A 21,760-nucleotide genomic window follows, 5' to 3' on the forward strand; every position below is an offset into this window, starting at 1 on the left:
CGGCGGCTAGGGGCCACCTAGCGCGTTGTCGGCGCCTAGGCCGCCTTTTAGAACACTGCTCTTGCACCAAACTCAGGTAAGAATCTCACTTGAGTTCCCTCATCGGGAACGATCTGAACCAATTCTCAATAGCCAGGGAGGAAATCTTAGATCAGAGGGGATTGACGGATTTGGCAACGGAGCAGCCAGTGATGGAGGAGAATGTAGGGGTAAGGAGACAAGGTATTGCAACCGAATTGAATTCGATCGGTTCGTTGATGCCTAAGATGGAGATCTCTCTATTCGAGGGCCATAATCCTAGGTGGTTGGTGCGGCGTTGCGAGAGGGTGTTCAGCCTTTACAATGTGGTTGAACAGTAGAGGGTGTCATTGGCAACGACCTACATGAACGACGTGAGCAGTGCATGGTACCAGAGTTGGAGGGGTGTTAGGGAGGAATGCATGCGGGAGGAATTCGTGGAAGGTTTGTGTGGAAGATTCAGGGAGAAGGGGATGATGGACGTTGTGGAGGAATTTAATAAGCTTCGGCAAAGGGGAATGGTGCAAGCTTATTAGCAGAGGTTTGAGGAGTTGAAGGCCTCATGTTGATCTCAAACCCCACTCTCATCGATGGGTACTTTGTGTCAAGCTTCATCAGTGGCTTGAACAAAGAGATTCGTCCCATCGTTAAGATGTTCCGGCCAACGATAATCCAACAGGCCACAAAGTGTGCCAGGTTGCAGGAAATGACGGTGGAAGCGTTGGCCAAGAAGTAGAAGGGGGTGAACAAGGGGTGGCAGATGGTGCCCCAACAACAAAACAACCGTGGAGGGACTAAGGAGGGAGGCACATGGGGATAGAGCAGTAAGGGGTTGGCTCTTCTAGCGCCTTCCTAATCATTTGTGGGAAATTTGAGAGAACAGAGGAGGTTGGCCGAACTTTGCTTTCGATGCGGAGATAAGCATGCACCCGACCATCAATGTAAACGACAGTTACTGCTATTGGAAGGCACTGAAGAAGACGTTGAGGAGGAAGGCAGTTAAGGGGAAGAAGGAGGAGAGGAGAAGGTGGAAATCTCCCTACATGCTCTAAGGGGAGTGACCATCAATAAGATCATTAAGGTGGAAGGCAAAGCAAGGGGAAATAGTTTGATGATCCTCATTGACAGCAAAAGCACCCCTAGCTTCCTAGATGAGGGAACGACAAAGAAGCTGAAGTGCAGCCTCATAGGGACCCATCCCCTATCGGTTACCATGGCTAATGGGCAGAAGGTGTTGTGCAAATCAGCGTGTGTGGGCTTTTGTTGGCAGATGTAGGGGGAAGAATTTGAGGTTGACTTATGCCTTCTCAAATTGGGAGGTTGTGACATGGTCTTAGGCGTTGATTGGATGAGGGAGGTCAGTCCCATCTTTTTTGATTTTAATAAGATGGAAGTTACATTCGAGAAGGGGGGAAAGAAAATGACTCTTACGGGTAATATGGAGACAGGGACCTGTAAGATTGTTATAGGCAAGAGGTTGCATAAGCTGCTCAAGACCAAATGGACGCAGGTGGCACAACTTTTCTCCATACATGCTTGGGAATTGGAAGGAGACACAGAAAGAAGGGAGCCGTTTTTGCTTCATTCCATGGATGCAGCTCATATTTCTTGGGAGATAACTAAAATAGACTCTCTTAATTTACTCTTAGACGAGTTTGGGGACTTGTTTGAGGAACCTAAGGCTCTACCAGCCTCGAGACCTATAGATCACACCATTAATTTGAAACCCAATGTTGAGCCAGTCAACCTTCGATCTTATAGATATCCCCCAAAACAAAAAGCGGAGATTGAATGAATGGTTAAAGAAATGTTACATTCCTCTTTCATTTGAATTGCTAAAGAAAGATGGATTTCATTGGAATGATAAAGCTGAAGAAGCCTTTGGAAAGTTGAAAATAGCTATGAATGAGGTACCCACGTTAGGTCTCCTTGACTTTAGTCAGCCGTTTGTATTGGAGACAGATGCAAGTGATTTTGGAGTGGGAGCAGTGTTGATGTAGGGGGACAGACCCTTAGCTTTCATCAGTTAGGCCTTAGCCCCTAAACATTTGGGTCTAAGTGTATATGACAAGGAACTCCTAGCTATTCTAATAGTAGTGGAGAAGTGGAGGCATTACCTAGAAGAGGGCTGATTCGTAATAAGAACATATCATGAGAGCCTCAAATTTTTGTTGCAACAAAAACTCCATACCCACCTCTAGAGAAAGGGTATGTCAATGTTAATGGGGTTGGATTATGTAATTCAATACTGGAAGGGGTATGAGAATAAGGCTGCAAATGCTTTGTCTAGGTGTTTGGAGGATGGGGGAACAACTGCTATTACTGCCTTAACACTTGATTGGTTTCGGAAGCAACTTCTAGTTATAGTCAAGGGGAGTGGACTAAAACGCTGATGGAGCAGCTCACTATTGACCCTGATAGTAGACCGAGCTTCACTCATAAAAATGGGTTGATAAGATTCAAAGAAGGATTGGTGATTGGGGAGGAAGAATCCCTCAAGAGAAGAGTGCTGAAGACTTTACATGACTCTCCCGTGGGTGGGCATTCAAGGGAGCTAAATACCTATAATAGAGAAACAATTGTTCTATTGGCTGGGGCTGAAGAAGGCAATGAAAGAGTATGTGAAGGCATGTGATATTTGCAGCAGATGCAAAAATGAAAACATCCACCCTCTCGGGTTGCTACAATCCTTACCCCTATACTAGACCAAGTGTGGACCGACATCAGGATGGACTTTGTGGAAGGATTGCCAAAGTCAAAGGATAAAGATTGTGTGTTAGTTGTGGTTGATAGATTTACAAAGTACGCTCATTTCTTGAGCCTAACTCACCCATTTGCTGCATAAGAAATGGCTAGAGTGTTTCTAGATCAGGTGGGTAAGCTATATGGGCTGCCCTAGGTGATTGTTTCATAGTGAGATAAGGTTTTCACAAGCTTGCTATGGAAGGAGCTCATGAAGTCCCTAGGAATCCATTTGCACATGTCTTCCTCCTATCACTCGGAGATTGATGGGCAAACGGAGCGAGTAAACCAATGCTTAGAAACCTATCTTAGGTGTGTGCTTAATGTACCTGACTGGGTGGTATAAATGGCTCCTTCTAGCACAATGGTGGCACAGCACCAATTATCATTCCTCCCTAAAAATGACACCATTTGAAGCACTCTTTGGGTACCAACCACCTATTTTACCACTGGGTAGGGGCCATAACTTAGTGGCCACAGTGGATGACTACTTGGCCCAAAGGCAGCAGATGATGCAAACTCTAAAGGAGTTAGCCAGTGCATAGAATCGGATGAAACAATTCGCTGATAAGCAGAGGAGTGAGAGGGTTTTTTCTGTTGGGGACAAGGTGTACTTGAAGTTGAGGTAAGCACAGCTGAAAACCATATCGCGCCACAAGGTAAACAAGCTCAGCCCAAAGTTCTATGGTCCCTATGAAGTGATTGAACAAGTGAGAAAGGCTGCCTATAGGTTACAGCTCCCAAAGGAGTCCTCTATCCATTCCATGTTCTATGTGTCACTCCTTAAACCTTCCCCTAGCAACAACCCGGTGAGTCACATCCTGCCTCCAGCAGCCTAGAATAGCCAACAGGAGGCAGAGCCTAAAGCTATTGTTGGGAGAAGAGTTATCTACAAACAAAAGGCACTGATCACACAGGTGTTGGTGCGATGGTCCAACCTCCATCCGAAGAACAATACATGGGAGTACTTGCTGGATTTCCTACAACAGTTTCCCCGGGCAGCCGGGCTACTTTGACTTACTCGAGGACAAGTAGCATTCAAGCAGGGGGGGCAATTGTCATAGTCCCGTAGTTGGGAATATTAAGGCGAGAGTTTAGGAGGTTATTCTTGTAATAAAGTCAGGAGGTAGTTAGAAGAATGGTATTATTGTAATAAGATCAAAGGTAGTTTGAAGAATAATTCAAATGGTGATTGTAATTCAAATTTGGCGCCAAGGCTCAGTATATAAACCAAGCCCCGCAACCAGAATGGGGTATGAATGGAAAAGTATCGATTCTGTTTTCCCTCCAAATTTCTCTCAATCTCTCTCTCTCTCTCTTAATTCTCTCCCTTCATTCTTCTAATTCTCTCATTCGAACCCTCAATTCCCGCACCATTCCCACTGAATTGCAAGAGAATTTCGTTGTTAGAATTGAGTTCTGACATGCACGTGAGGCACATATATATTAAAATATGTATAAAATACATAATATAGCATTATTTTCAATCTAAAACTAAAAGAGAATATATAAAGAAAAAAATAAAAAGAAACAGAAAAAAAAGAAATTGTTTTTAAATTTATTACTTATATATGAGTTAGTTGAAATTAAAAAGAAACAGAAAAAAAATCTAAGAGAACAATTGAAAAAGAGCACAAAAAAGACAAAAAAAACTGAAGCAATACAGAAACACAGGATGCAGCATTGTGCGTGAACAGAAAAATCAGAATAAAACAACACAAAAAAGCAACTACAGAATGCGATATCTGGACAGTTACAGCATTTGAAGTAGAGAAGCTTTCTATTCCATCATTCTTCCAAATTTTGATGCAATCCTTCTGGTTGTTGTTAAGTCATGATAATTTCTAGTTTATCTTGATTGGAGATCTCCAATAGCAAGAATAAAGATTGCCTTTCTTTTATTTTCATCCACTATATTTTTGGGATGAGTTTTTGTTTTCATCTGTATGTACATGTGCACTTCTTCACGGTGTTGTCTTGTCCAAGTGCTCCATCCTGCTTTTTACACTCACATTCCACAAGTACCCCAATGCACTAATTTCCCTTTCAATTTTCTCCATTCTGTGAGTGTATTTTGAAACTAGTTTTGTGACAGGTTTGAACCTGATATGCTTGCATTTTCTGGATGCTACTATGGTGGGGGAGATAAAGAGAGATACGAACTTGGTGAAATAAGGAAAAGATGGTCAACTTTACCTGTGAGATAGCTATCTTTACTAAGTTGCCATCTCTGTTTCTTATTCTAATATGGAATCTGTACTTTTTACTGGATTGCCTTTATTGCTTTACTTTTTCAGGTTATAGAAAGATCTATAGGGTTAATCCTATCTAGATTGGTGAAATGGGAAGTAATTTTATTCCAATATCTTTTATTCACACTGAACTTTTTCCCGTTCTAGTGCCTAGAACTTACCAAGTTTTTGCAGACTAATGCCTTCCTTTTAAGGGAACCTTTACCTCTGGAAATCCAATTGACCAGCCAATCTATCAAAATTTTGTACTTGAACTCATCAACAAAAATTAAAGCTAAAGTAACTGGAGGATGGACTTTTAGTTTCTTCAGTCTAATCTACCAGATAAATTAAATGTACAAATAAATAAGTTTATAAACAACTTCTTAATTCTTAGTTGTTTTATTCTTTTCTTTTCCTTCAACTCTTTAATTTCAATTACTCTGAGCTAAACACCCAATGTAGTGTCACGACCCATTGGGGGCCCATGACCAATGCCTAACCCTTAATGAACCAAAGGCCCATTAGGAGTAAGCAAGCCTCTGTACATATCATGTCATGACAATAAATTCAAATAACATTTAACTGAATTGGAATAGAGTCCATTCCCCAAAATAAAACTGCACAATTGTCTAAACAATCTTGGACGAAACTGCTAATAATCAATTAAAAGAAACTACTAAGATCAAACTAAGGCCCATAAAAACAAAGTGGGGCATATCAAAACGAACAGCTAAACTAATAGAGATAACTGAACTGTTCTTCCTTCAAATTGAATTATTCACAGGTTCCACAATTGGACTGCTACCAAAAAATTTGGAAGAGTTTATAATGAGTCAAAACCCAGTGAGCAAAACCATATATATTGTGGAGAATTGGAACAAGCAATATGCACGAGCTTTTATTCAAGAAATATTTTCTCATAAAGAAAATGCAAAAAAATGCTTTTGATAATAAGACAAATAAACTCTTTTCCAAGAAAATTCTTTCTTTTCCGATAAACTATTTTCTTTTTAAATCTGATTGAGACCAATACTTTCAATTTCATGGGAGTACACTAAGAAAAATAAGTTCATATCACAGTCATTGGTCACTTTTGTGCCAAAGTAAATCCACGTGTTGGCCAACACACGCAGTTAGCATTACCCCTTCTAGCTTGGGTCATCAAGGTGCACCAAGGCTAACGTTTGTGGTCTTTAACTTGTAGTATTCTAAAAATGGTTCTCCCAAAACATTTAACATTGTAGTATTCTAACAAAGATTCTCCCAAAACATTTAAGATACGCATGATTTCACAAATCAATCAACTATACTTAAAATTCCGTTAATAACAAATCAATCATCAACATTTAACAAACTGATTTGTAATAAACAATCCAATGCACTTTGCAATCAAATCCATAACAATTATCAGTTACCATTAAGCAGACAACAGGAGTAATAAAGGACTTGTCCCGACTATCTAGGCTCTACAATTTTAACACATATAATTTAGCATAGAGGAATAAAAGATTTTTTTTCCACAAGCATTGTAATTTCAATAAGGTAGTTATTTGCATGCATAACGAGGAAATAAAAACCATTTGTCCCAATATACATTGTCTGCTTATCTTGACTGTCTCACTTTAAGGAATGACCTTGAATGCGAGCTTTTGAATAGCTAGGCTAGACCAAAACTTGCTAATGACTCCTTGCTTTAATCCCTCTCTCCTCTCTCTATCTTTCTTCTCTCATCCTTGTGTGCGCTTTGCATCTACTAATGCGTATTCTCTCCATCTACTAATGTGTATTCCTACTTGGATTTGGAAAACCTTTTCTTATATGAATTTTGAATAAGATATGTCCTAATTTCTATATTTATCTAGTAAAACATGTATACCTATTCCTACATGAATTTGGTACAACATATATTTATATATATATATGTTTCCACAATTATTTACTGAAGCATGCATACCTATTACAACAGGGATTTGACATAATCTATATTCTAATATAGATGTGGTTCTACAAGTCCTTCCTTAGCATGGAATTGGTTATTTATTTATTTTTAAACTATTGATTATTACCTTTTCTTTTTGTTATATATTATTCTCTTTTTCCCTTCTCTTAATCTTTCATAGAGGAGCTAATCCAATTTCTACAATGATTGGGTTATGATTATCCTTTTCCTATAGGGACAAGTCTTTTATAGAAGGTTTATCTTTTCTTTTATCTTCAATATTTATTTCTTTCCAAATTTTGGCTATACAACAACATTATCATAATATATGTGTATTATCTATTTCATTATGTCTTTTTTTTTTCCCCATTGTTTATGTTTAAGATTATCTTTTAAATCAGTCCATGTTTATACATATATATATATATCTACTTGAATGGATATACTTCTAATCCTATCAAGTTCATCTTTATAAGGAATTGATTTGTATCCAAAATTTGAATAAGTGTAGGTGTACCATTTATCTACTTGCATACCCTTCTAATTTGTTGGATATCTAATACTACAATATCCATCTTCAACAAAAATTAGTCATATCCTACTTGGATATGGTAAATCTTAGGCTGCATTCTCTTTGCATTTTCAATTTTCAGTTTTGAGTTTTAAATTCATTTTTAATTTTTTGTTTTGATAATCTGTTTTAAGAAAACTGAAAACGTGTATTATTTGTTATTTTAAAAATCTATTTCTTAAAACAGAAAATTAGAAAACGCGTTTATTTTATAATTTTGAGAAAAATTATTTTATGATATTTTATTCAATGAATTTGATTATTAAATGATAAAATTAATTATTTTTAATAAAATTTTACTATTAAAATAAAATAATAAATTTGATTAATAAATTGCTGACATCTAGTGATAATTTATATTAAATATTATTATACATAATATGTGTAATATACTTAATAATATATTATATGTTATCTTATATTTTTAATTATAATATAACTATACTATATTTTTTAAATTTTAAATAAATATATAATTTTATTTTTAAAATTTAAGAATATTTTTTTTCTTTTTTTCCCTTTTATTTTTTAGAGTCAAAACATGGAAAATGGATTGTTTTCCATGTTTTGGACTTAGAGATTGTTTTGGCTGAAAACAACAAAAACAACATTTTGTTATTTTGAGTTTCCTTTACAAATTGTTTTTCTTATTTTTAAAAGTGTGTTTTTGAAAATGACAAAGTAAACGTATTTTCATTGTTTTAGAAAACTGAAAACTAAAAATGGGATGAAAATAACAAATAGAACACAGTTTTAATTTCTAAGCCCTTATCTTCGCTCATCATACATTAATTTCTAATTTCTAAGTCCATCAAAAATTAGGATTGCAGAGTGAATCTTCAACTTGGTTTTGAATGATTTTAATTAGTCTATTTATTATTATTTTATTATCCATTATCTTAATTTCTTTGTTTCTAATTATCTTGTATATTTTTGTTCATATATATATCTTCATATTTTCTTTATTATCTCCTTTTTTGGGGCTAAAATTTTGGGTTTTACAGGTAGGATCACTTTTTTCCTTTTAGATGAGATACCCAAAATCCAAAGAAATAATATATTAGAAGTCAGAACCATGTAATCAAGTAAATGCTCATTCACCTGGCAAAAATCTGTCTAGTTTTCCACAAATATTACATCAGTTAACAGTAGGAAACTGAGCCTACTTTCTTTTCATCCTGCACAGGATTTGAGCCCTGATGGCGAACGAAGACGTGGGAAATGCCCACTTACTCCTCATGAAGTGGGTTTGATGCTCCAGGCACTTGGCTTTAGAAATGATACATACCTTTATGTTGCATCTGGTGAAATTTATGGTGGAGAAGAGACTCTGCTTCCTCTTCGAGAACTCTTTCCAAACTTCTACACAAAGGAGATGCTTGCCAATGATGAGCTGAAACCTCTTCTTCCATTTTCTTCTCGCTTAGCTGCCATTGACTACACTGTGTGTGATGAGAGTGATGTCTTTGTCACTAATAACAATGGGAACATGGCCAAGATTCTTGCAGGTCGAAGGTAAGAATTCAAGTTTGTCAATCTTCAGGCACTATTTTTATCAGGATGAAGTTTGAAAAGAGGTATTATCTATTGTTGGGGTGATGTGATTCTGTTCAAGTCAGTGACGAATTTATGAATTTGGAATGATTACATCTCTGGAACCAGACAAAGAGCATAAAAAACCAACAAAGATATGTGCAATGAATATAACCATTGTTTAGAGAAGCAAACTCTTGTGTTCACTGAGGTAGCTTGAACTGGTATTTCCTGCAAATCTTTTAGAAAATAATTCCAACTTGTTTTAAAGGCCAGGTAAGGAATTCCATCCTATAAGGGGGTAGAAGCAGCTCGTTCTAATTATCTTTCTCCTATATGACTCCCTGAAAATTCATCAGTGTTCTTAAAACAGCATATCAAGCCTTATTCTTGCTTCCTACATCAGTAAAATATTTTCTAGGTCTTCCCTTTGTAAAAAAGTATTACTGGAACCTTGCATGTAGTGATTTTCATTACCTGCATCCATAATCCTTTTCTAGGAGTTCCACCCAATCCATGTTCTTGAGCTTGGGTTGCAATAGTGAATATGACAAGAAGAATTTAATTATTTGTCTTTGGTAGTTGAAACAAGAGATAGAACTCATTCTATTTGATTTCATGAAATGCAGAGGAAGTTTATTGTCCTGATAAAGTAACTGTATTACTTGTAGAGGACTTATCAGTCTTTCTAGTTTAGCCTAGAGATTTAGGTGAATATACCAAAAAAAAAAAAAAAAAATCACCTTCAATGAGCTCTGTAGCATAATAGGGAGCAAATGCTGTACTGCAAACCAGCTGAGAGTTAAATATTGGAAGAACCTGTCTGATCTAGATTCCATTAGGTGGCCTATAGGCTGAGCAGGCAGGTAATTGAAGATAACTTTCCTCTCTATATTGGGAGCTCTATCACGTACTTAATGTCTAAGGTGTTCCTAAGGTGGAACAAGTGTTACCTCAGTGATGGATCATTTGTTGTACTTAATGTCTAAGGTGTTCCTAAGGTGGAACAAGTGTTAGGTGTTACCTCAGTGATGGATCATTTGTCAAACTAGGGAATCCATAAGTATTGAACAACTATGATGTACAGAAATGTCTCAGGGGTAGTGTTTCAGCATTTTCGAAACGTTTCATGTGCCAAAATGTCGAGAAACACCAAAAAAACGTTTATGGGCATTTTTTGCAATTTAGGAAACATCTCTGGGCCATTTTGTAATATTAGAAAAATATCAAAAACGCGTTTCCGTCCATGAAGATGTTACAAATGGAAAAAATTCTGTCTCTAACTAGAATTTTTAAGCCTAAATTGAACCAGAGTTGGAGACCATACTCTGATGAAGATGCCAATGAGACCATAGAGAAAGAGAATGATGAAGGTGAAACAAGTGATACCTCAGTTAGTGATGGATCATTTGCTTCCTATAGTAGGATATGTCCAACTATGGATATTAAAAGCAATTATAGGACAATTGTTAAGCCATTCATATTTATGGTATAAAGCGTTGGACAATTGGGGAACATGTTAAAGGGAATGTTCTTAGAAGAGAATATCTCTTGTAACTAGGAGACATAGTTAGGAACTAAAAAATGTATCTCAAGATGATATCTCTTGTTGAAAATAAAGTGAGAAAATCATTTGGGATAGCTTGTTCATGTATGTAACAACATCATGCTTTTATCCTACTATGTGGGGTTAGCTGTATGATTTCTAGTTTATTAGTTATTTATAAACTCACATAATAACTAGGTGTCTGTCTCCCACCAAGTTTTTCTTGGTCTTCATATATCTTTTTTGCTAGATATACTCTTCCATTCTATTCATTGTCCTCACAAGAACCTCTTATTGGTCTTCTTCTCACATAACCAAATCATCTTAATTAGGTATATTTTCAATAGGAGCCCCCTTGACCTTGTTGCTTATAATCTCATTTTAATTTTTTTATTTTATCATACGACTGCACATCTATCTTATCTTTTTTATATCCTTTATGTTCATATTTGGCCATACCAAAAAAAAAAAAAAAAAAAGTTATGGTATTTTATAAAATTTTATTTTTATCTTTAACAAAATCTTATTATCACGAAACATTGATGCACTTTTCCATTTTAATCATATTGCCTTAATTCTATGAGTAACATTCTCATTTATTTTTTTAGATGATTGATCCTATATCTTTGAGCTGATTTTTTCTTAGTATGACTTGATATTCCAGTTTTACCATATCATCATCCACACGTATTTTTACTAAACATGCATTCTACACATTGGGTTTTCAATTTTCTAAACCTAAAATTGATAGAATTCTCATAGAAAGGATAGAATTTCACAATCAAAACGATAGGAATATTCGATTACAAAGCTATGAACAAAGAAAAAAAGAAACAAATATTGGCCTATTCGAGAGGGCCTTCTCTGCCGCGACTCCTTCCAAATTCTCTAGTTGCTTCTCTCTCCTTTTCTCTGCCTTCTATATGTATTCCCTAGTTTGTTGCAACAGCCACGCGAGTTTGTTATTCCCCTTGAACTGAGTGTGACTCTTCCACCCTTGTGCTTTCTTCCTTAACTACCCTTGCGTCTCCTTCCCTTCTATGTCACTGATATGTGCGACGAATAGGGATTTTAACATTTCTCGCCCATGAGATTCACCTTGTCCTCAAGGTGAAACTCAGGAAATTGATGCAGTATCTAAATGTATGGCTCCCAAGTGGCCTTTAGGGGTGGCAACCCCTTCCATTGAATAAGAACATTAATGCCCCTCAAGTTCTTTCCAGTGCCAGGCCGTACCCCAAGTAGGAATTTTGGTTCTACCACCATCACTAGTTCTGCAGTTAATTGGTAAGGGATTTTGGTAGCCTCCTGCAACGCTCCTTCTGCCTTTTGAAGTTGAGAAACGTGGAATACATGATGAATTGCACACAAGGGGGGTAGAGACAGTTTGTATGCCACCTTCCCAATCCTTTTCTCCACTGCGAAGGGTCCATAATACTTCGGTGACAGCTTCTCATTTCGTCGAGAAGCCAATGTCTTCTGCCTATAGGGACATATTTTCACATGAACCAATTCGCCAAGCTCAAATTGGATTTCTCGCCTCCTTTTATCTACTATATCTTTCATTTTCACTTGCACTCGCAACAACTGGGCTTTCAACTCCTCCAAAATCGAATCTCTTTCTAATAATTGTTGCTCTAACTTAGTGCCTTGCATCCGAAAAAGTTCTTCCCAGAAATGGCTGACAAAGATTTTGTCTCTATCGGACAATAGAATTTGGAATATCATGTAACTGGATAATTTCTTTCACAAAGACCTTTGCTATGCTAGCTGCTGAAAATGGATGTTTCAGAGCAATAAAATGTCCATACTTGCTCAGCCGATCCACAACAACCAAAATTGAATCCATTCTCGTTGATTTTGGCAGCCCCTCGATGAAATCCATCGGCACTCCTCCCAAATTTGTCAAGGAATAGGGAGTGGTTGCAGCAGTCCACCTGGAGAAAGTGCCACATATTTATCCAGCTGGCACACTAAACATTGGCGAACATATTTAAAACCTTTAGGTTGAAAGCATTCCTCCATATCTCCAGTTTAGTTTTCATGCATTCTTTTGTCTCATCCACCAACTCATTGTGATCTGTAAATAGCTTAGATCAAGGCACATTTCCTTGGATATGCTAGTTCATCAATTACTAGGGCAAATAGGTAAGGGCTTAATGTTGATCCTTGATGTATCTAATTGTAATTGGAAAAGTCTCAATATCTCTTCATGCTCTTACATGTGTTTTTACTCCACGCATGTTTTTGATAACCTATATGTAAGCAATTTGGATTCCTTTCTTCTATAAGACCCTACGTAAGACTTCTATAGGAACTTTGCAACAAGCTCTTTCTAAATCTATAATGTAAGTTCTTCTGTTTCTCTCTAAATCCATTAGACACCTCAACGGGGTATTTAGCTTCCATTTTTTGATCTCCCAGCCATGAAACTCACTTCCAAAGCTTTATATTGTGGCTCATTAGTTTAATTTCTCTATAATATCCACAACTTTGAATGTGTCCTTATTTCTTGTAAATAGGCAATAATGTGCTATTCCTCCACTTGTCCAAAGTCTTTTTTGATTTAAGAAAGATTTAAATAATCACCCACTGATAGTTGCAACTGCAATTTTTTCAATATAATCACAAGTGTTTTTTTCATCATCAAAACAATACTTGGGGAATTATTATACCTAATTTATGCAAGTTGGCTTAATAATCTCCCACTTTTTGATGATGAAGATATTCTTTGGGCGTTAAAAATCAAATATGCAATAACGCACAAGGAATACATGATACAATAATATTGTGCATGCCTCCAACTGAATCTTGTTATCTTTTCTCCCCCATTATCTTGCAATTTATGCACCAGTTTGCATATCAAAAGTTTTAGTTGCAATTATATCATGCCTTGTCTTCCAAATAAAGGTTCCATTTTTATCTTTAATTTTTTTTATTTGATATGTCCTTGCCAGCTTTTTTTATTTGGTCGTCCTTAACAGTTGATGCTATGGCTACCTTTGCTGTTCCTTTGTCACTGTCATCATGGATATTGTCCTTACACTCTGGACTTCACTGCTAGTGCTTATTTATCTTACTTTTATGGTGGAAAGGAGGTACATGGGTCATAAGAGGACTATCAGACCAAATGCAAAAAAGCTGAGTGCTCTGTTCATGGCGCGGGACCAAATGGATTGGGATACATTTTCCAGAAAGGTCAAATCATGCCAGAGAGGTTTTATGGGAGAACCAGAGGAAATGCGACCTGGACGAGGTGAATTTCACGAATATCCCTCCCCTTGCATCTGCCAGAAACCAATTAAATACTCGGATCTTGAGAATGATAACAATGGGGATAAGACACCAGAAGGATGTAGCCCGTTGTCTCGGAAGCAACGCTTGGAGATAGGAACAGATGGGATGAAAAGAGGGTCAACAGCTTCCAGAGACTGAAGAAGACAAACATGAGATGACTGTGATTTCAAGAGACTCCAACAAGTGAACTTTTCTTGAGACTTTCCAGAAAGCACATTAGGAAAGGTCCCTAACCCAAATTTCTCATCGTTTGGAGCTAACATTTGGCCCTACCAAGCCATGTCCAGTACAGCTACTCCAGGTATGTCCCCAGTGTTACTTGACAACGTGGCGTTGTGCGTCTGAAGCCACACCTCAACAAGTTGGGGCGGCCGGGGGGGTAGATCTGTTTGTATCTAAAGCCCAAATTTGGACTGCAAAATGTATAGGAACCCGGGAGTTGTGATGAGTTGCAAGTGTTGGTTTATATATAGTTTTGTTAAGGCCAACAAGAAGTAGCCTGCTGAGCACACACTGCTACTGCTTGACACAATTTTAGGTCACTTTGCTTTTTAGAAATGGTTCAACATTTCTAGCTCGACTCTTCGCCAGACTTCCTCCTCTATGGGGATTAAATGGTGTGACCAAAATCATAGGACATACATGCTTGCTGGTTGCATTTTTTTTTTTTTTTTTAAATGAACAAGCACACTGGGGTGATGGTATATTTATCTTTTGTGGTTTTGAACTAGGAACTGCGGAAGAAAAAGGTCTTGCAAAAACACCATTCTGAGGCTAGAGTTTCTTCGCTTTCCAATAGTTGGTAGGAATAAAGTTATTTTTGCATGCAAATCTTACATTTTTACTTCACTTTGCAAGAAAGGAAGATCTTGTGTGCGTGTGTGTAAATGCACGGACTTGTATTCTTAACTGTCACTTTAAGGCCCAAGGAGATCAAATTATAGTCGTCGTGGTCTTTATGAAATTAAATCCACCCACCCATTTAACATTTACTAACTCTTAACTGAATTTCACAACTGACCCACCACCTTCACCTTCAGGAAAAGAGAATTTCCCTTCCGTTCCCAGCTAACTTTGCTGTAAATAATATTTTTATTTAGAAACTTCCAGAAAAACATAGAAGAAGCTTCTACTCTCCGGCCGTTGAATTTTATTTAACACTGCAGGCAGATGAGGCGGAACTAGTCTCTCTTCATGCGCAAGCGCAACGAACATTAATACTATAAGGATAGTCATTCGATAGTCGCCACTGTCATAATTTAGTGGTTGGGACTGTTCATGTATTGGTCTCAAATAATCTTGAATTTAGCCATTATATAGTTGGTGCATATCTCGTGTTTGAATTCTATCACTGGGTTTCATAATTTAACCCCCTTACAAAAATCTTGAGTTGAGTTGCAAGGTCTTCGGGACGAGGGATTTTACCTCTTGATCCCAAAAAATAATAATTCGATTCCATTTCATTCCATCAAATATATCTATAATTCAACAAAAATTATGAATTTGTATTCTCATAACACTGCTCGTTCTGACATGACATATGCCGTGGTTTTACACGTACGGAAGGACACATATGGCATGATAAACGTGGGTGGTGGGTAGCATGGGAGCAATCGATGCCCTTAATTTTGTTTAAATACTACTACCATATATATAGCAATTTATGAGCAGTCGTTGGGTAGACTTTTAACTTTTCTGACATTAGTAAACTGAGTTTGTATTGTTAAAAATACACCATTAAATGAGATGGGTGACTCTTCTTTATTACATTTTTCTTTATACCTGAAATGCCCTCAAGGGTAGTAACACCGAAGGAAAGTGTTACATAACTTATTATATTTTGGTGGTGGGATTAATTTGAGGATTGTTTTATAAGAAAGGTTAAATAAGTTATTGTACCTTCATATTTAAAGTCAATTTAATTATTATGTATTAAAAATAATTAAATAAATCACTTTAATTTCATATTTAAGGTGACATTAGTTATTATAATGATAGATGTTAATACGATTCAACGATATTTTAACTCTATTAATATCATCAACTCTATTCTCAATTAAAGTAACCCTACAAAATTGCAAACACTCAAATCAAATCCCAAATTCATATTTAAAGAATCCCACATAATTTAAGATAATGATATTCAAGTTTTATTTTTTTTGTTAGATAGGATATGTGAGTTGATTAGGTAAAATGTTTGGCAATAATTGTCAAGAATTAAAACAAGGGTAGGTGAGGTATTTTGTCTAGTGAATTCATCAATTTAACTTGCCAAAGAAAATTAAATATCAATGTCCAATAATTTATGTTGATAATGTTGATGTTTGATAGGCTTACTAGCATAAGGGCACTTTGGGTCTAAAAAGATATAATAAAAAGAGCTAAGGACTTAAAAAGGGTATAATAGATAACTAATCTAATTTCAAAGGAATGTCTGATAATATAATTTTGCTGGGGTCACTATGAAAGAGAATGCCACTGCCTTAATTTCCAAAACAAATGTGCAATGTATTTTAACACTAAATTTAAATTGGAGGACATGTTGTTTGTGTGGGGCGTGCTCTGTTTTGGATCCATTTCCAGTATATTTTATTAGACTTTGAGTTTCCAAAGATGTGACAGGAAAGAAGAAAAGCCAATGAAATCCCATCCTACAAATACCATTGTGAGTGGTTGTTGGGGGAATCATTTGCTTCCCTTCCCCCCCAGGAATGGTAGATACACACTAAGTTACACATTTGACTCTTCTCTTCCCCCAACCAACAAACACCAACCTTCACACTCTCTCTCTCTCTCTCTCTCTCTCTCTCTCTTATATCCATCCGCCCCACTCGTCTCTCTTATATCCATCCGCCTCACTCCTTACACCTAGTAACCATACACTTAAACTTCTCTCTCTCTCTCTCTCTCTCTCTCTCTACATATATATATATATAGAGAGAGAGAGACACCCACCCACCCACACAAAATACATATGTATGTATGGCTCCCATGAAGGGTGAGGGAGCTTACAGCAAAGGAGCATGGACAGCAGAGGAGGACAGGAAATTGGCTGAGTTCATTGAGGTCCATGGGGCTAAGAAGTGGAAGACCGTTGCAATTAAGTCAGGTTTATACATATATTTACATCTTCTTGCTGTTCTTTCATTAATTTGGGATTTTCCTTTTTCCCGGAAAGTTTTGGTTACTTAAATGAAAGCAGCTTGGGCTTGGGTGATGTTTAATTGTTCTCAATTTGCTTCCTTTTCCTTAATCCTGTACTTGTATGCAGGCTTGAACAGATGTGGGAAGAGCTGCAGATTGAGATGGCTGAACTACCTCAGACCAAACATCAAGAGAGGCAACATCTCTCATGAAGAAGAAGACTTGATTCTCAGGCTCCATAAGCTTCTTGGCAACAGGTCACTTCCTTCTATAATCATTAAAAACAAATTATAGTTTTTTTTTTTTGTTATTGCCAAATAACATGAAGACTGTTCTTCTTCAAGTGTAAACTTGCCAAGACGTACGTGTGTGTAATGGCAGGCTCAAAAACCAAACGCACCAAATAAGCAATCTGTATATAAACTAGGCCAACTATGTATAGTACTGTATACTGTGAGGCCAATTATATATACATAGTACTGGTTCTGAGTTCTTAAAATAAATAATATTTTTTGCTTTTTCTCTTGTGGACCCAAATAAGTGAATCTGTTAATTATCAATTTTGTTCTCTTAAGTTAGCCTCTCTGCAAAAAGAAGTAAATTAGGTACAAAACTAACCGTATTTATTTATTTGGGGGGTGCAGATGGTCACTGATTGCTGGGAGACTTCCAGGGCGAACAGACAATGAGATAAAGAACTACTGGAATTCTCATTTGAGCAAAAAAATAAACCAGCAAGGCAAAGCAATGGCTACTCCGGCGGCTCAGGAGAGCCCGCCTCAGGCCGCAGACTGCGCTGCGGAGGAGGAGAGGCACGGCGGCGGAGCCACCGGAAGCCGAGACCCAGAAAACATAAGCTTCGAATCCGGCGAATTCTTGAACTTCTCCGGCGACGGGACGTACGGCTTGGAGTGGGTGAACAAATTTCTTGAGCTCGACGACGAGGACGTTGATCAGTGGCTTGCTGAATGAAAAATCTTTGAAAGTTGCTGCTGTAATTTAATTTCCCCGCAACTCAATTTGAATAAATTGGTTGTTGAATTCATCTGATTCTGAAGTGATTATATCATTAATCAGCACAAACATTAGTCAAACAAGAAACAAGCTTACTCGCGGGCACAAAATGTTTCCCAGATTATATTAATTACATTTGCTATTTGTTACGCCAAGCAAAATTTATGGACAGACTAGATTAACAAAAATAAGCGAAGAAAACAGAGGAATAAGGTAGCACCGTGTGGCAGCTTGAGAGGCTACCTCGAGTTTCCCCCAGGGTAGCGGTCACCCTTGAGTGGGGGTCACTCAAGGGTGGCACGGCTAGGTAGGGAGCCCTCGCGTGCAAGACCTCGCCATGTAGTCGCAAGGCGAGGAGTTGCCCACTTCCCCCCGTGCAAGGTTGCATGGTAGCAGGGTGAGAGGGCCTTGTGTGCTGTGGGAGGCTACGACCAACCTTTAGGGGCGCCATGGGCGCACCCGTGCCCATGCCTGCGTGCCTACGCCTGTGGTCCGCGTGCCCTCACCCCAGTAAGACCTTGTCAAAACTACCTCCGAGTTACTCGCTAAGAATATCAGACCACTCAACACTTGGTAGCCTACTCTATCAATATAAATAAGGGGGTCCTCCTCCCCTTCAGTACGCAATCTCTCACTCTCACATTTTCTTCTCGTATTCGAGTATTTTGTATTTCAAATAGGCTAATTTAAGCATTGGAGGGTCTGTGCGGGGATTCTCACTCGCATCCCTAACCGATTTTCTTTTCAAACAAATTATCCATCGTTTAGAGGGGTCATCCATCGCTACCATTGCACCTCAGGAGAGTCATTCATCACTATTGCTACACCCTAGGAGAGTCATCTGTTAGCTTGGAGGGCATGTCATCCATCGTAGGCCCCATTTTTCTGATGTTTGCTTGGATGGAACATTCGCGCTACTTCCACCTCACTTGGCTTTCCCTCTATTCCACATTCTCTGCTTCTACCCTGTAATGATATACTCTTCCAATGGCATTGGAGATCACCAACCCTTGGACCCCATTGGACAAGCAAGCGTTATATGCAAGCATAATAAGGCTAACTTACCTCAATTATTTTTTATTCGGGGGCATTGGCGATGCGAGGCCAATTGCTAAAGAACTTCCTTTCATTCCAAGCCCTTAATTATCATCTGGGCGCTGACCCAAGATCCTTCACATAATCCATGTCAATCAGCCAAGGGTAGAGCTAGAAGTGATCTCCCATCAGTCGAGTCCTATTAGGGATGGGCACAGGATTCTGTCGGGGATCAACAATAGGAGAAAGAATTGGGTGAAAATCTAGGAGCTCCACTTTTAGCTTCTGTCCGTCTTTGCAGTAAGGGACAAACGATTGACGACTTTTTTCCCTAATCTATTAAAAGTTGTTGTTAAAGGGAGGGGGGAGGGGTGAGAGTGGGAAGCTTTCGCATTTTTAGCTACCAAAAGTGTTGGAAAGATCTTTTATGAAGTCTAGAGTAAGGAGGTCTAACATGGGCACATTCGATGACAAGGTTAAGGCCTCTAGGCAAAAAAGGTTTGTTGAAGTACCCGTTTCGAACTGCTTCATTTGAAGGCGCCTCCGTGATGAATTGGGAGCTGGTGGACGTGATGAGTTAGAAGTTGGTGGTTGTGATGAATATGGAGCTGGTGGTGGGAAGGGGTGAGAATCTTGTTCGCTTGGTAGGCGTGAACTCCTATCACACCTTTTGAGCGTTTTCTTCCTAAAAAGATTCATGCTTGCAAAACCAAGGATGAAATCAAAAGTTAGCCACTAACATTGGTAAATAAAGACAATATCTATGATATTGAGGGTCTACCCTCAAAGGAAGAATGCTTAGGAGAGACTATGAAAAATGGTGGAAAATTGATAGCCCTTAAAGAATCCTCATCCTTTTTTTCTAGGCCTCCATCCTCTCCTCGCTGCCTTCTTCCTCTTTAGCCTGAAAGGCATCCTCAAGCATAGCTAATGGTTCCATAAAAACGCAATTGGAGGGCTTGGGCATGTCCTTGAGCTGAACGCCCCACCCTGCAGCTGCAATATTTTCTAGGGCGAGCAGGTCAGGCAGAGCACAGGTGTCGAGAGCACATAACCTTTTTATCACTCAGCGATAGACAACTTGGGCTATCCCAACATTAGGTAGCTTCTCTGACCAGGCGTTTTGCTTATTATCCCAACACCAACGAAGTAGTGCATTACAATTGGAATGAGGCTCGATAACGATCCATCAGGACTCAAAGTCCACCTTGTTTTGAACTTTTAAGAAAAATAAGGGTAGACCTACAATTTTTTGAAGGGTAAAAAAGACGTCTATTCGCTCAACTCTCCTTAACCTATAAAAACAATCGAACAATTCGATCGAATGAGGTATATTGATTCTATGGCAAAGGATGGTGAAACCAATCAACTAAGCCCAGCCATTGGGATGAAGCTATGCTGGAACGATACAGTGATAATCTAGCCACTCCATGTCAAAAATAGACAAAGGGAAACAAATACCTGCTCGGAAAGAAGCCAGGTAGACCTTGACCTATGTTGAAAACTTAAAACAAGATGGCTAAGGCAAAAAGGATATATATATATATATATATATTGGGAGTAGGAGAAGGAGAATGGCACAATGTTTTTCTAATGACCCATGCTAAATACTTAAAACAAGATGGCTAAGGTAAAAATAAGAAGACCATGTGAACTCAAGGTAAGCAAAAACACTTATGGGTGAGGGTCACTTGGGGGTGAAGACACACCTATGGATGAGTGTCACTTGATGGTGAAGCCTTTGAAGACACCTAAGGATGAGGGTCACTCGGGGGAGAACCTGACGAAAACACCTATGGGTGAAGCTCACTCGAGGGTGTCACAAGCACATGGATGAAGTCTTATACCATATGGAAATCTTGAATGCAAGGAAACTTTGGGAAATTTTTTGCGGAAGAGATGTTGGAGCAATGGCCAAATGAGGGGCCAAAGCCTGCTTTTTATAGTGGCACCCAAGAGCCAAAATGTAAAAGATGACTACGAGATACGAGAAGATGGAGGAGATTGTTACAGAATAAAACTCCATTAAAGGAAAAAAATTCTCTCAAAAATAGAGTAGTGATGTAGGCAAAATACTTTTCCTCCTGGGGTACCTGACAGAAAGAGTAGAGAACAATTATTGAGCCCAGTAAAATAAATTGACACAGTGGATTAACAAAAATAAGTGAAAAAAATGGAGGGATGCGGCAGCCCAAGGGGCCACCTTGGGTTTTTCCCCCCGGGTGGGGGTTATCTAGGGGTAGCCAACAGCAACACCTCGAGTGAGGGTCACTCAAGGGTGCCGTGAGCACACACTTACGCGCGCGCCCGCCACACCAATGCCCAAATACCCTCACTCGGGGGTGCCATGGGCGCACCCATGCCCATGCCTATGTGCTCGTGCCCAAGCCCAAGTGCCCACATTTGCGCTTTGCGCGCCCTTACCCTTGTGAGACCAGGTTAAAACTACCTCCGAGTTACTCGCCGAGAAGATCAGACCACCCGACACCTAGTAGCCTCCAATCACTATAAAAAATGGGGTCCACCCCTCCATTCGGTACACAATCTCTCACACTCACATTTACTTCTCGCATTCAAGTATTCTGCATTTCAAAGAAGCTGATTTAAGCATTGGAAGATCTGCGCGGAGATTCTCACCCACACCCCTAATCAATTTTCTTTCTAAACAGGTCATCTATCTCTTAGAG

At 38.5% G+C, this 21,760-nt stretch overlaps 2 protein-coding genes across 5 annotated transcripts in view; both read left to right on the plus strand.

Moving 5' to 3' along the window:
• LOC127813119 (O-fucosyltransferase 29-like) overlaps positions 1 to 14,457 on the plus strand; it is a 49,201-nt gene extending 34,744 nt beyond the window's left edge. For all 4 annotated transcript variants that reach the window (XM_052353885.1, XM_052353884.1, XM_052353887.1 and 1 more), the window contains exons 7-9: positions 4,856 to 4,958; positions 8,691 to 9,019; positions 13,679 to 14,457. In XM_052353885.1, the coding sequence (XP_052209845.1) occupies positions 4,856 to 4,958; positions 8,691 to 9,019; positions 13,679 to 14,018 (772 nt within the window). In that variant the 3' untranslated portion in view covers positions 14,019 to 14,457. The remainder of the gene's footprint in view (positions 1 to 4,855; positions 4,959 to 8,690; positions 9,020 to 13,678) is intronic.
• Positions 14,458 to 16,680: 2,223 nt separating this feature from the next.
• LOC127813292 (transcription factor MYB114-like) lies at positions 16,681 to 18,069 on the plus strand. Its single transcript, XM_052354193.1, has 3 exons — positions 16,681 to 16,989; positions 17,152 to 17,281; positions 17,669 to 18,069. The coding sequence occupies exons 1-3, from the start codon at positions 16,863 to 16,865 to the stop codon at positions 17,994 to 17,996; spliced, it is 585 nt and encodes a 194-aa protein (XP_052210153.1). The 5' UTR covers positions 16,681 to 16,862; the 3' UTR covers positions 17,997 to 18,069.
• Positions 18,070 to 21,760: the final 3,691 nt, after the last annotated feature.

This window comes from Diospyros lotus, chromosome 11, assembly GCF_014633365.1.
Source record: "Diospyros lotus cultivar Yz01 chromosome 11, ASM1463336v1, whole genome shotgun sequence".
Taxonomy (NCBI): Eukaryota; Viridiplantae; Streptophyta; class Magnoliopsida; order Ericales; family Ebenaceae; genus Diospyros; species Diospyros lotus.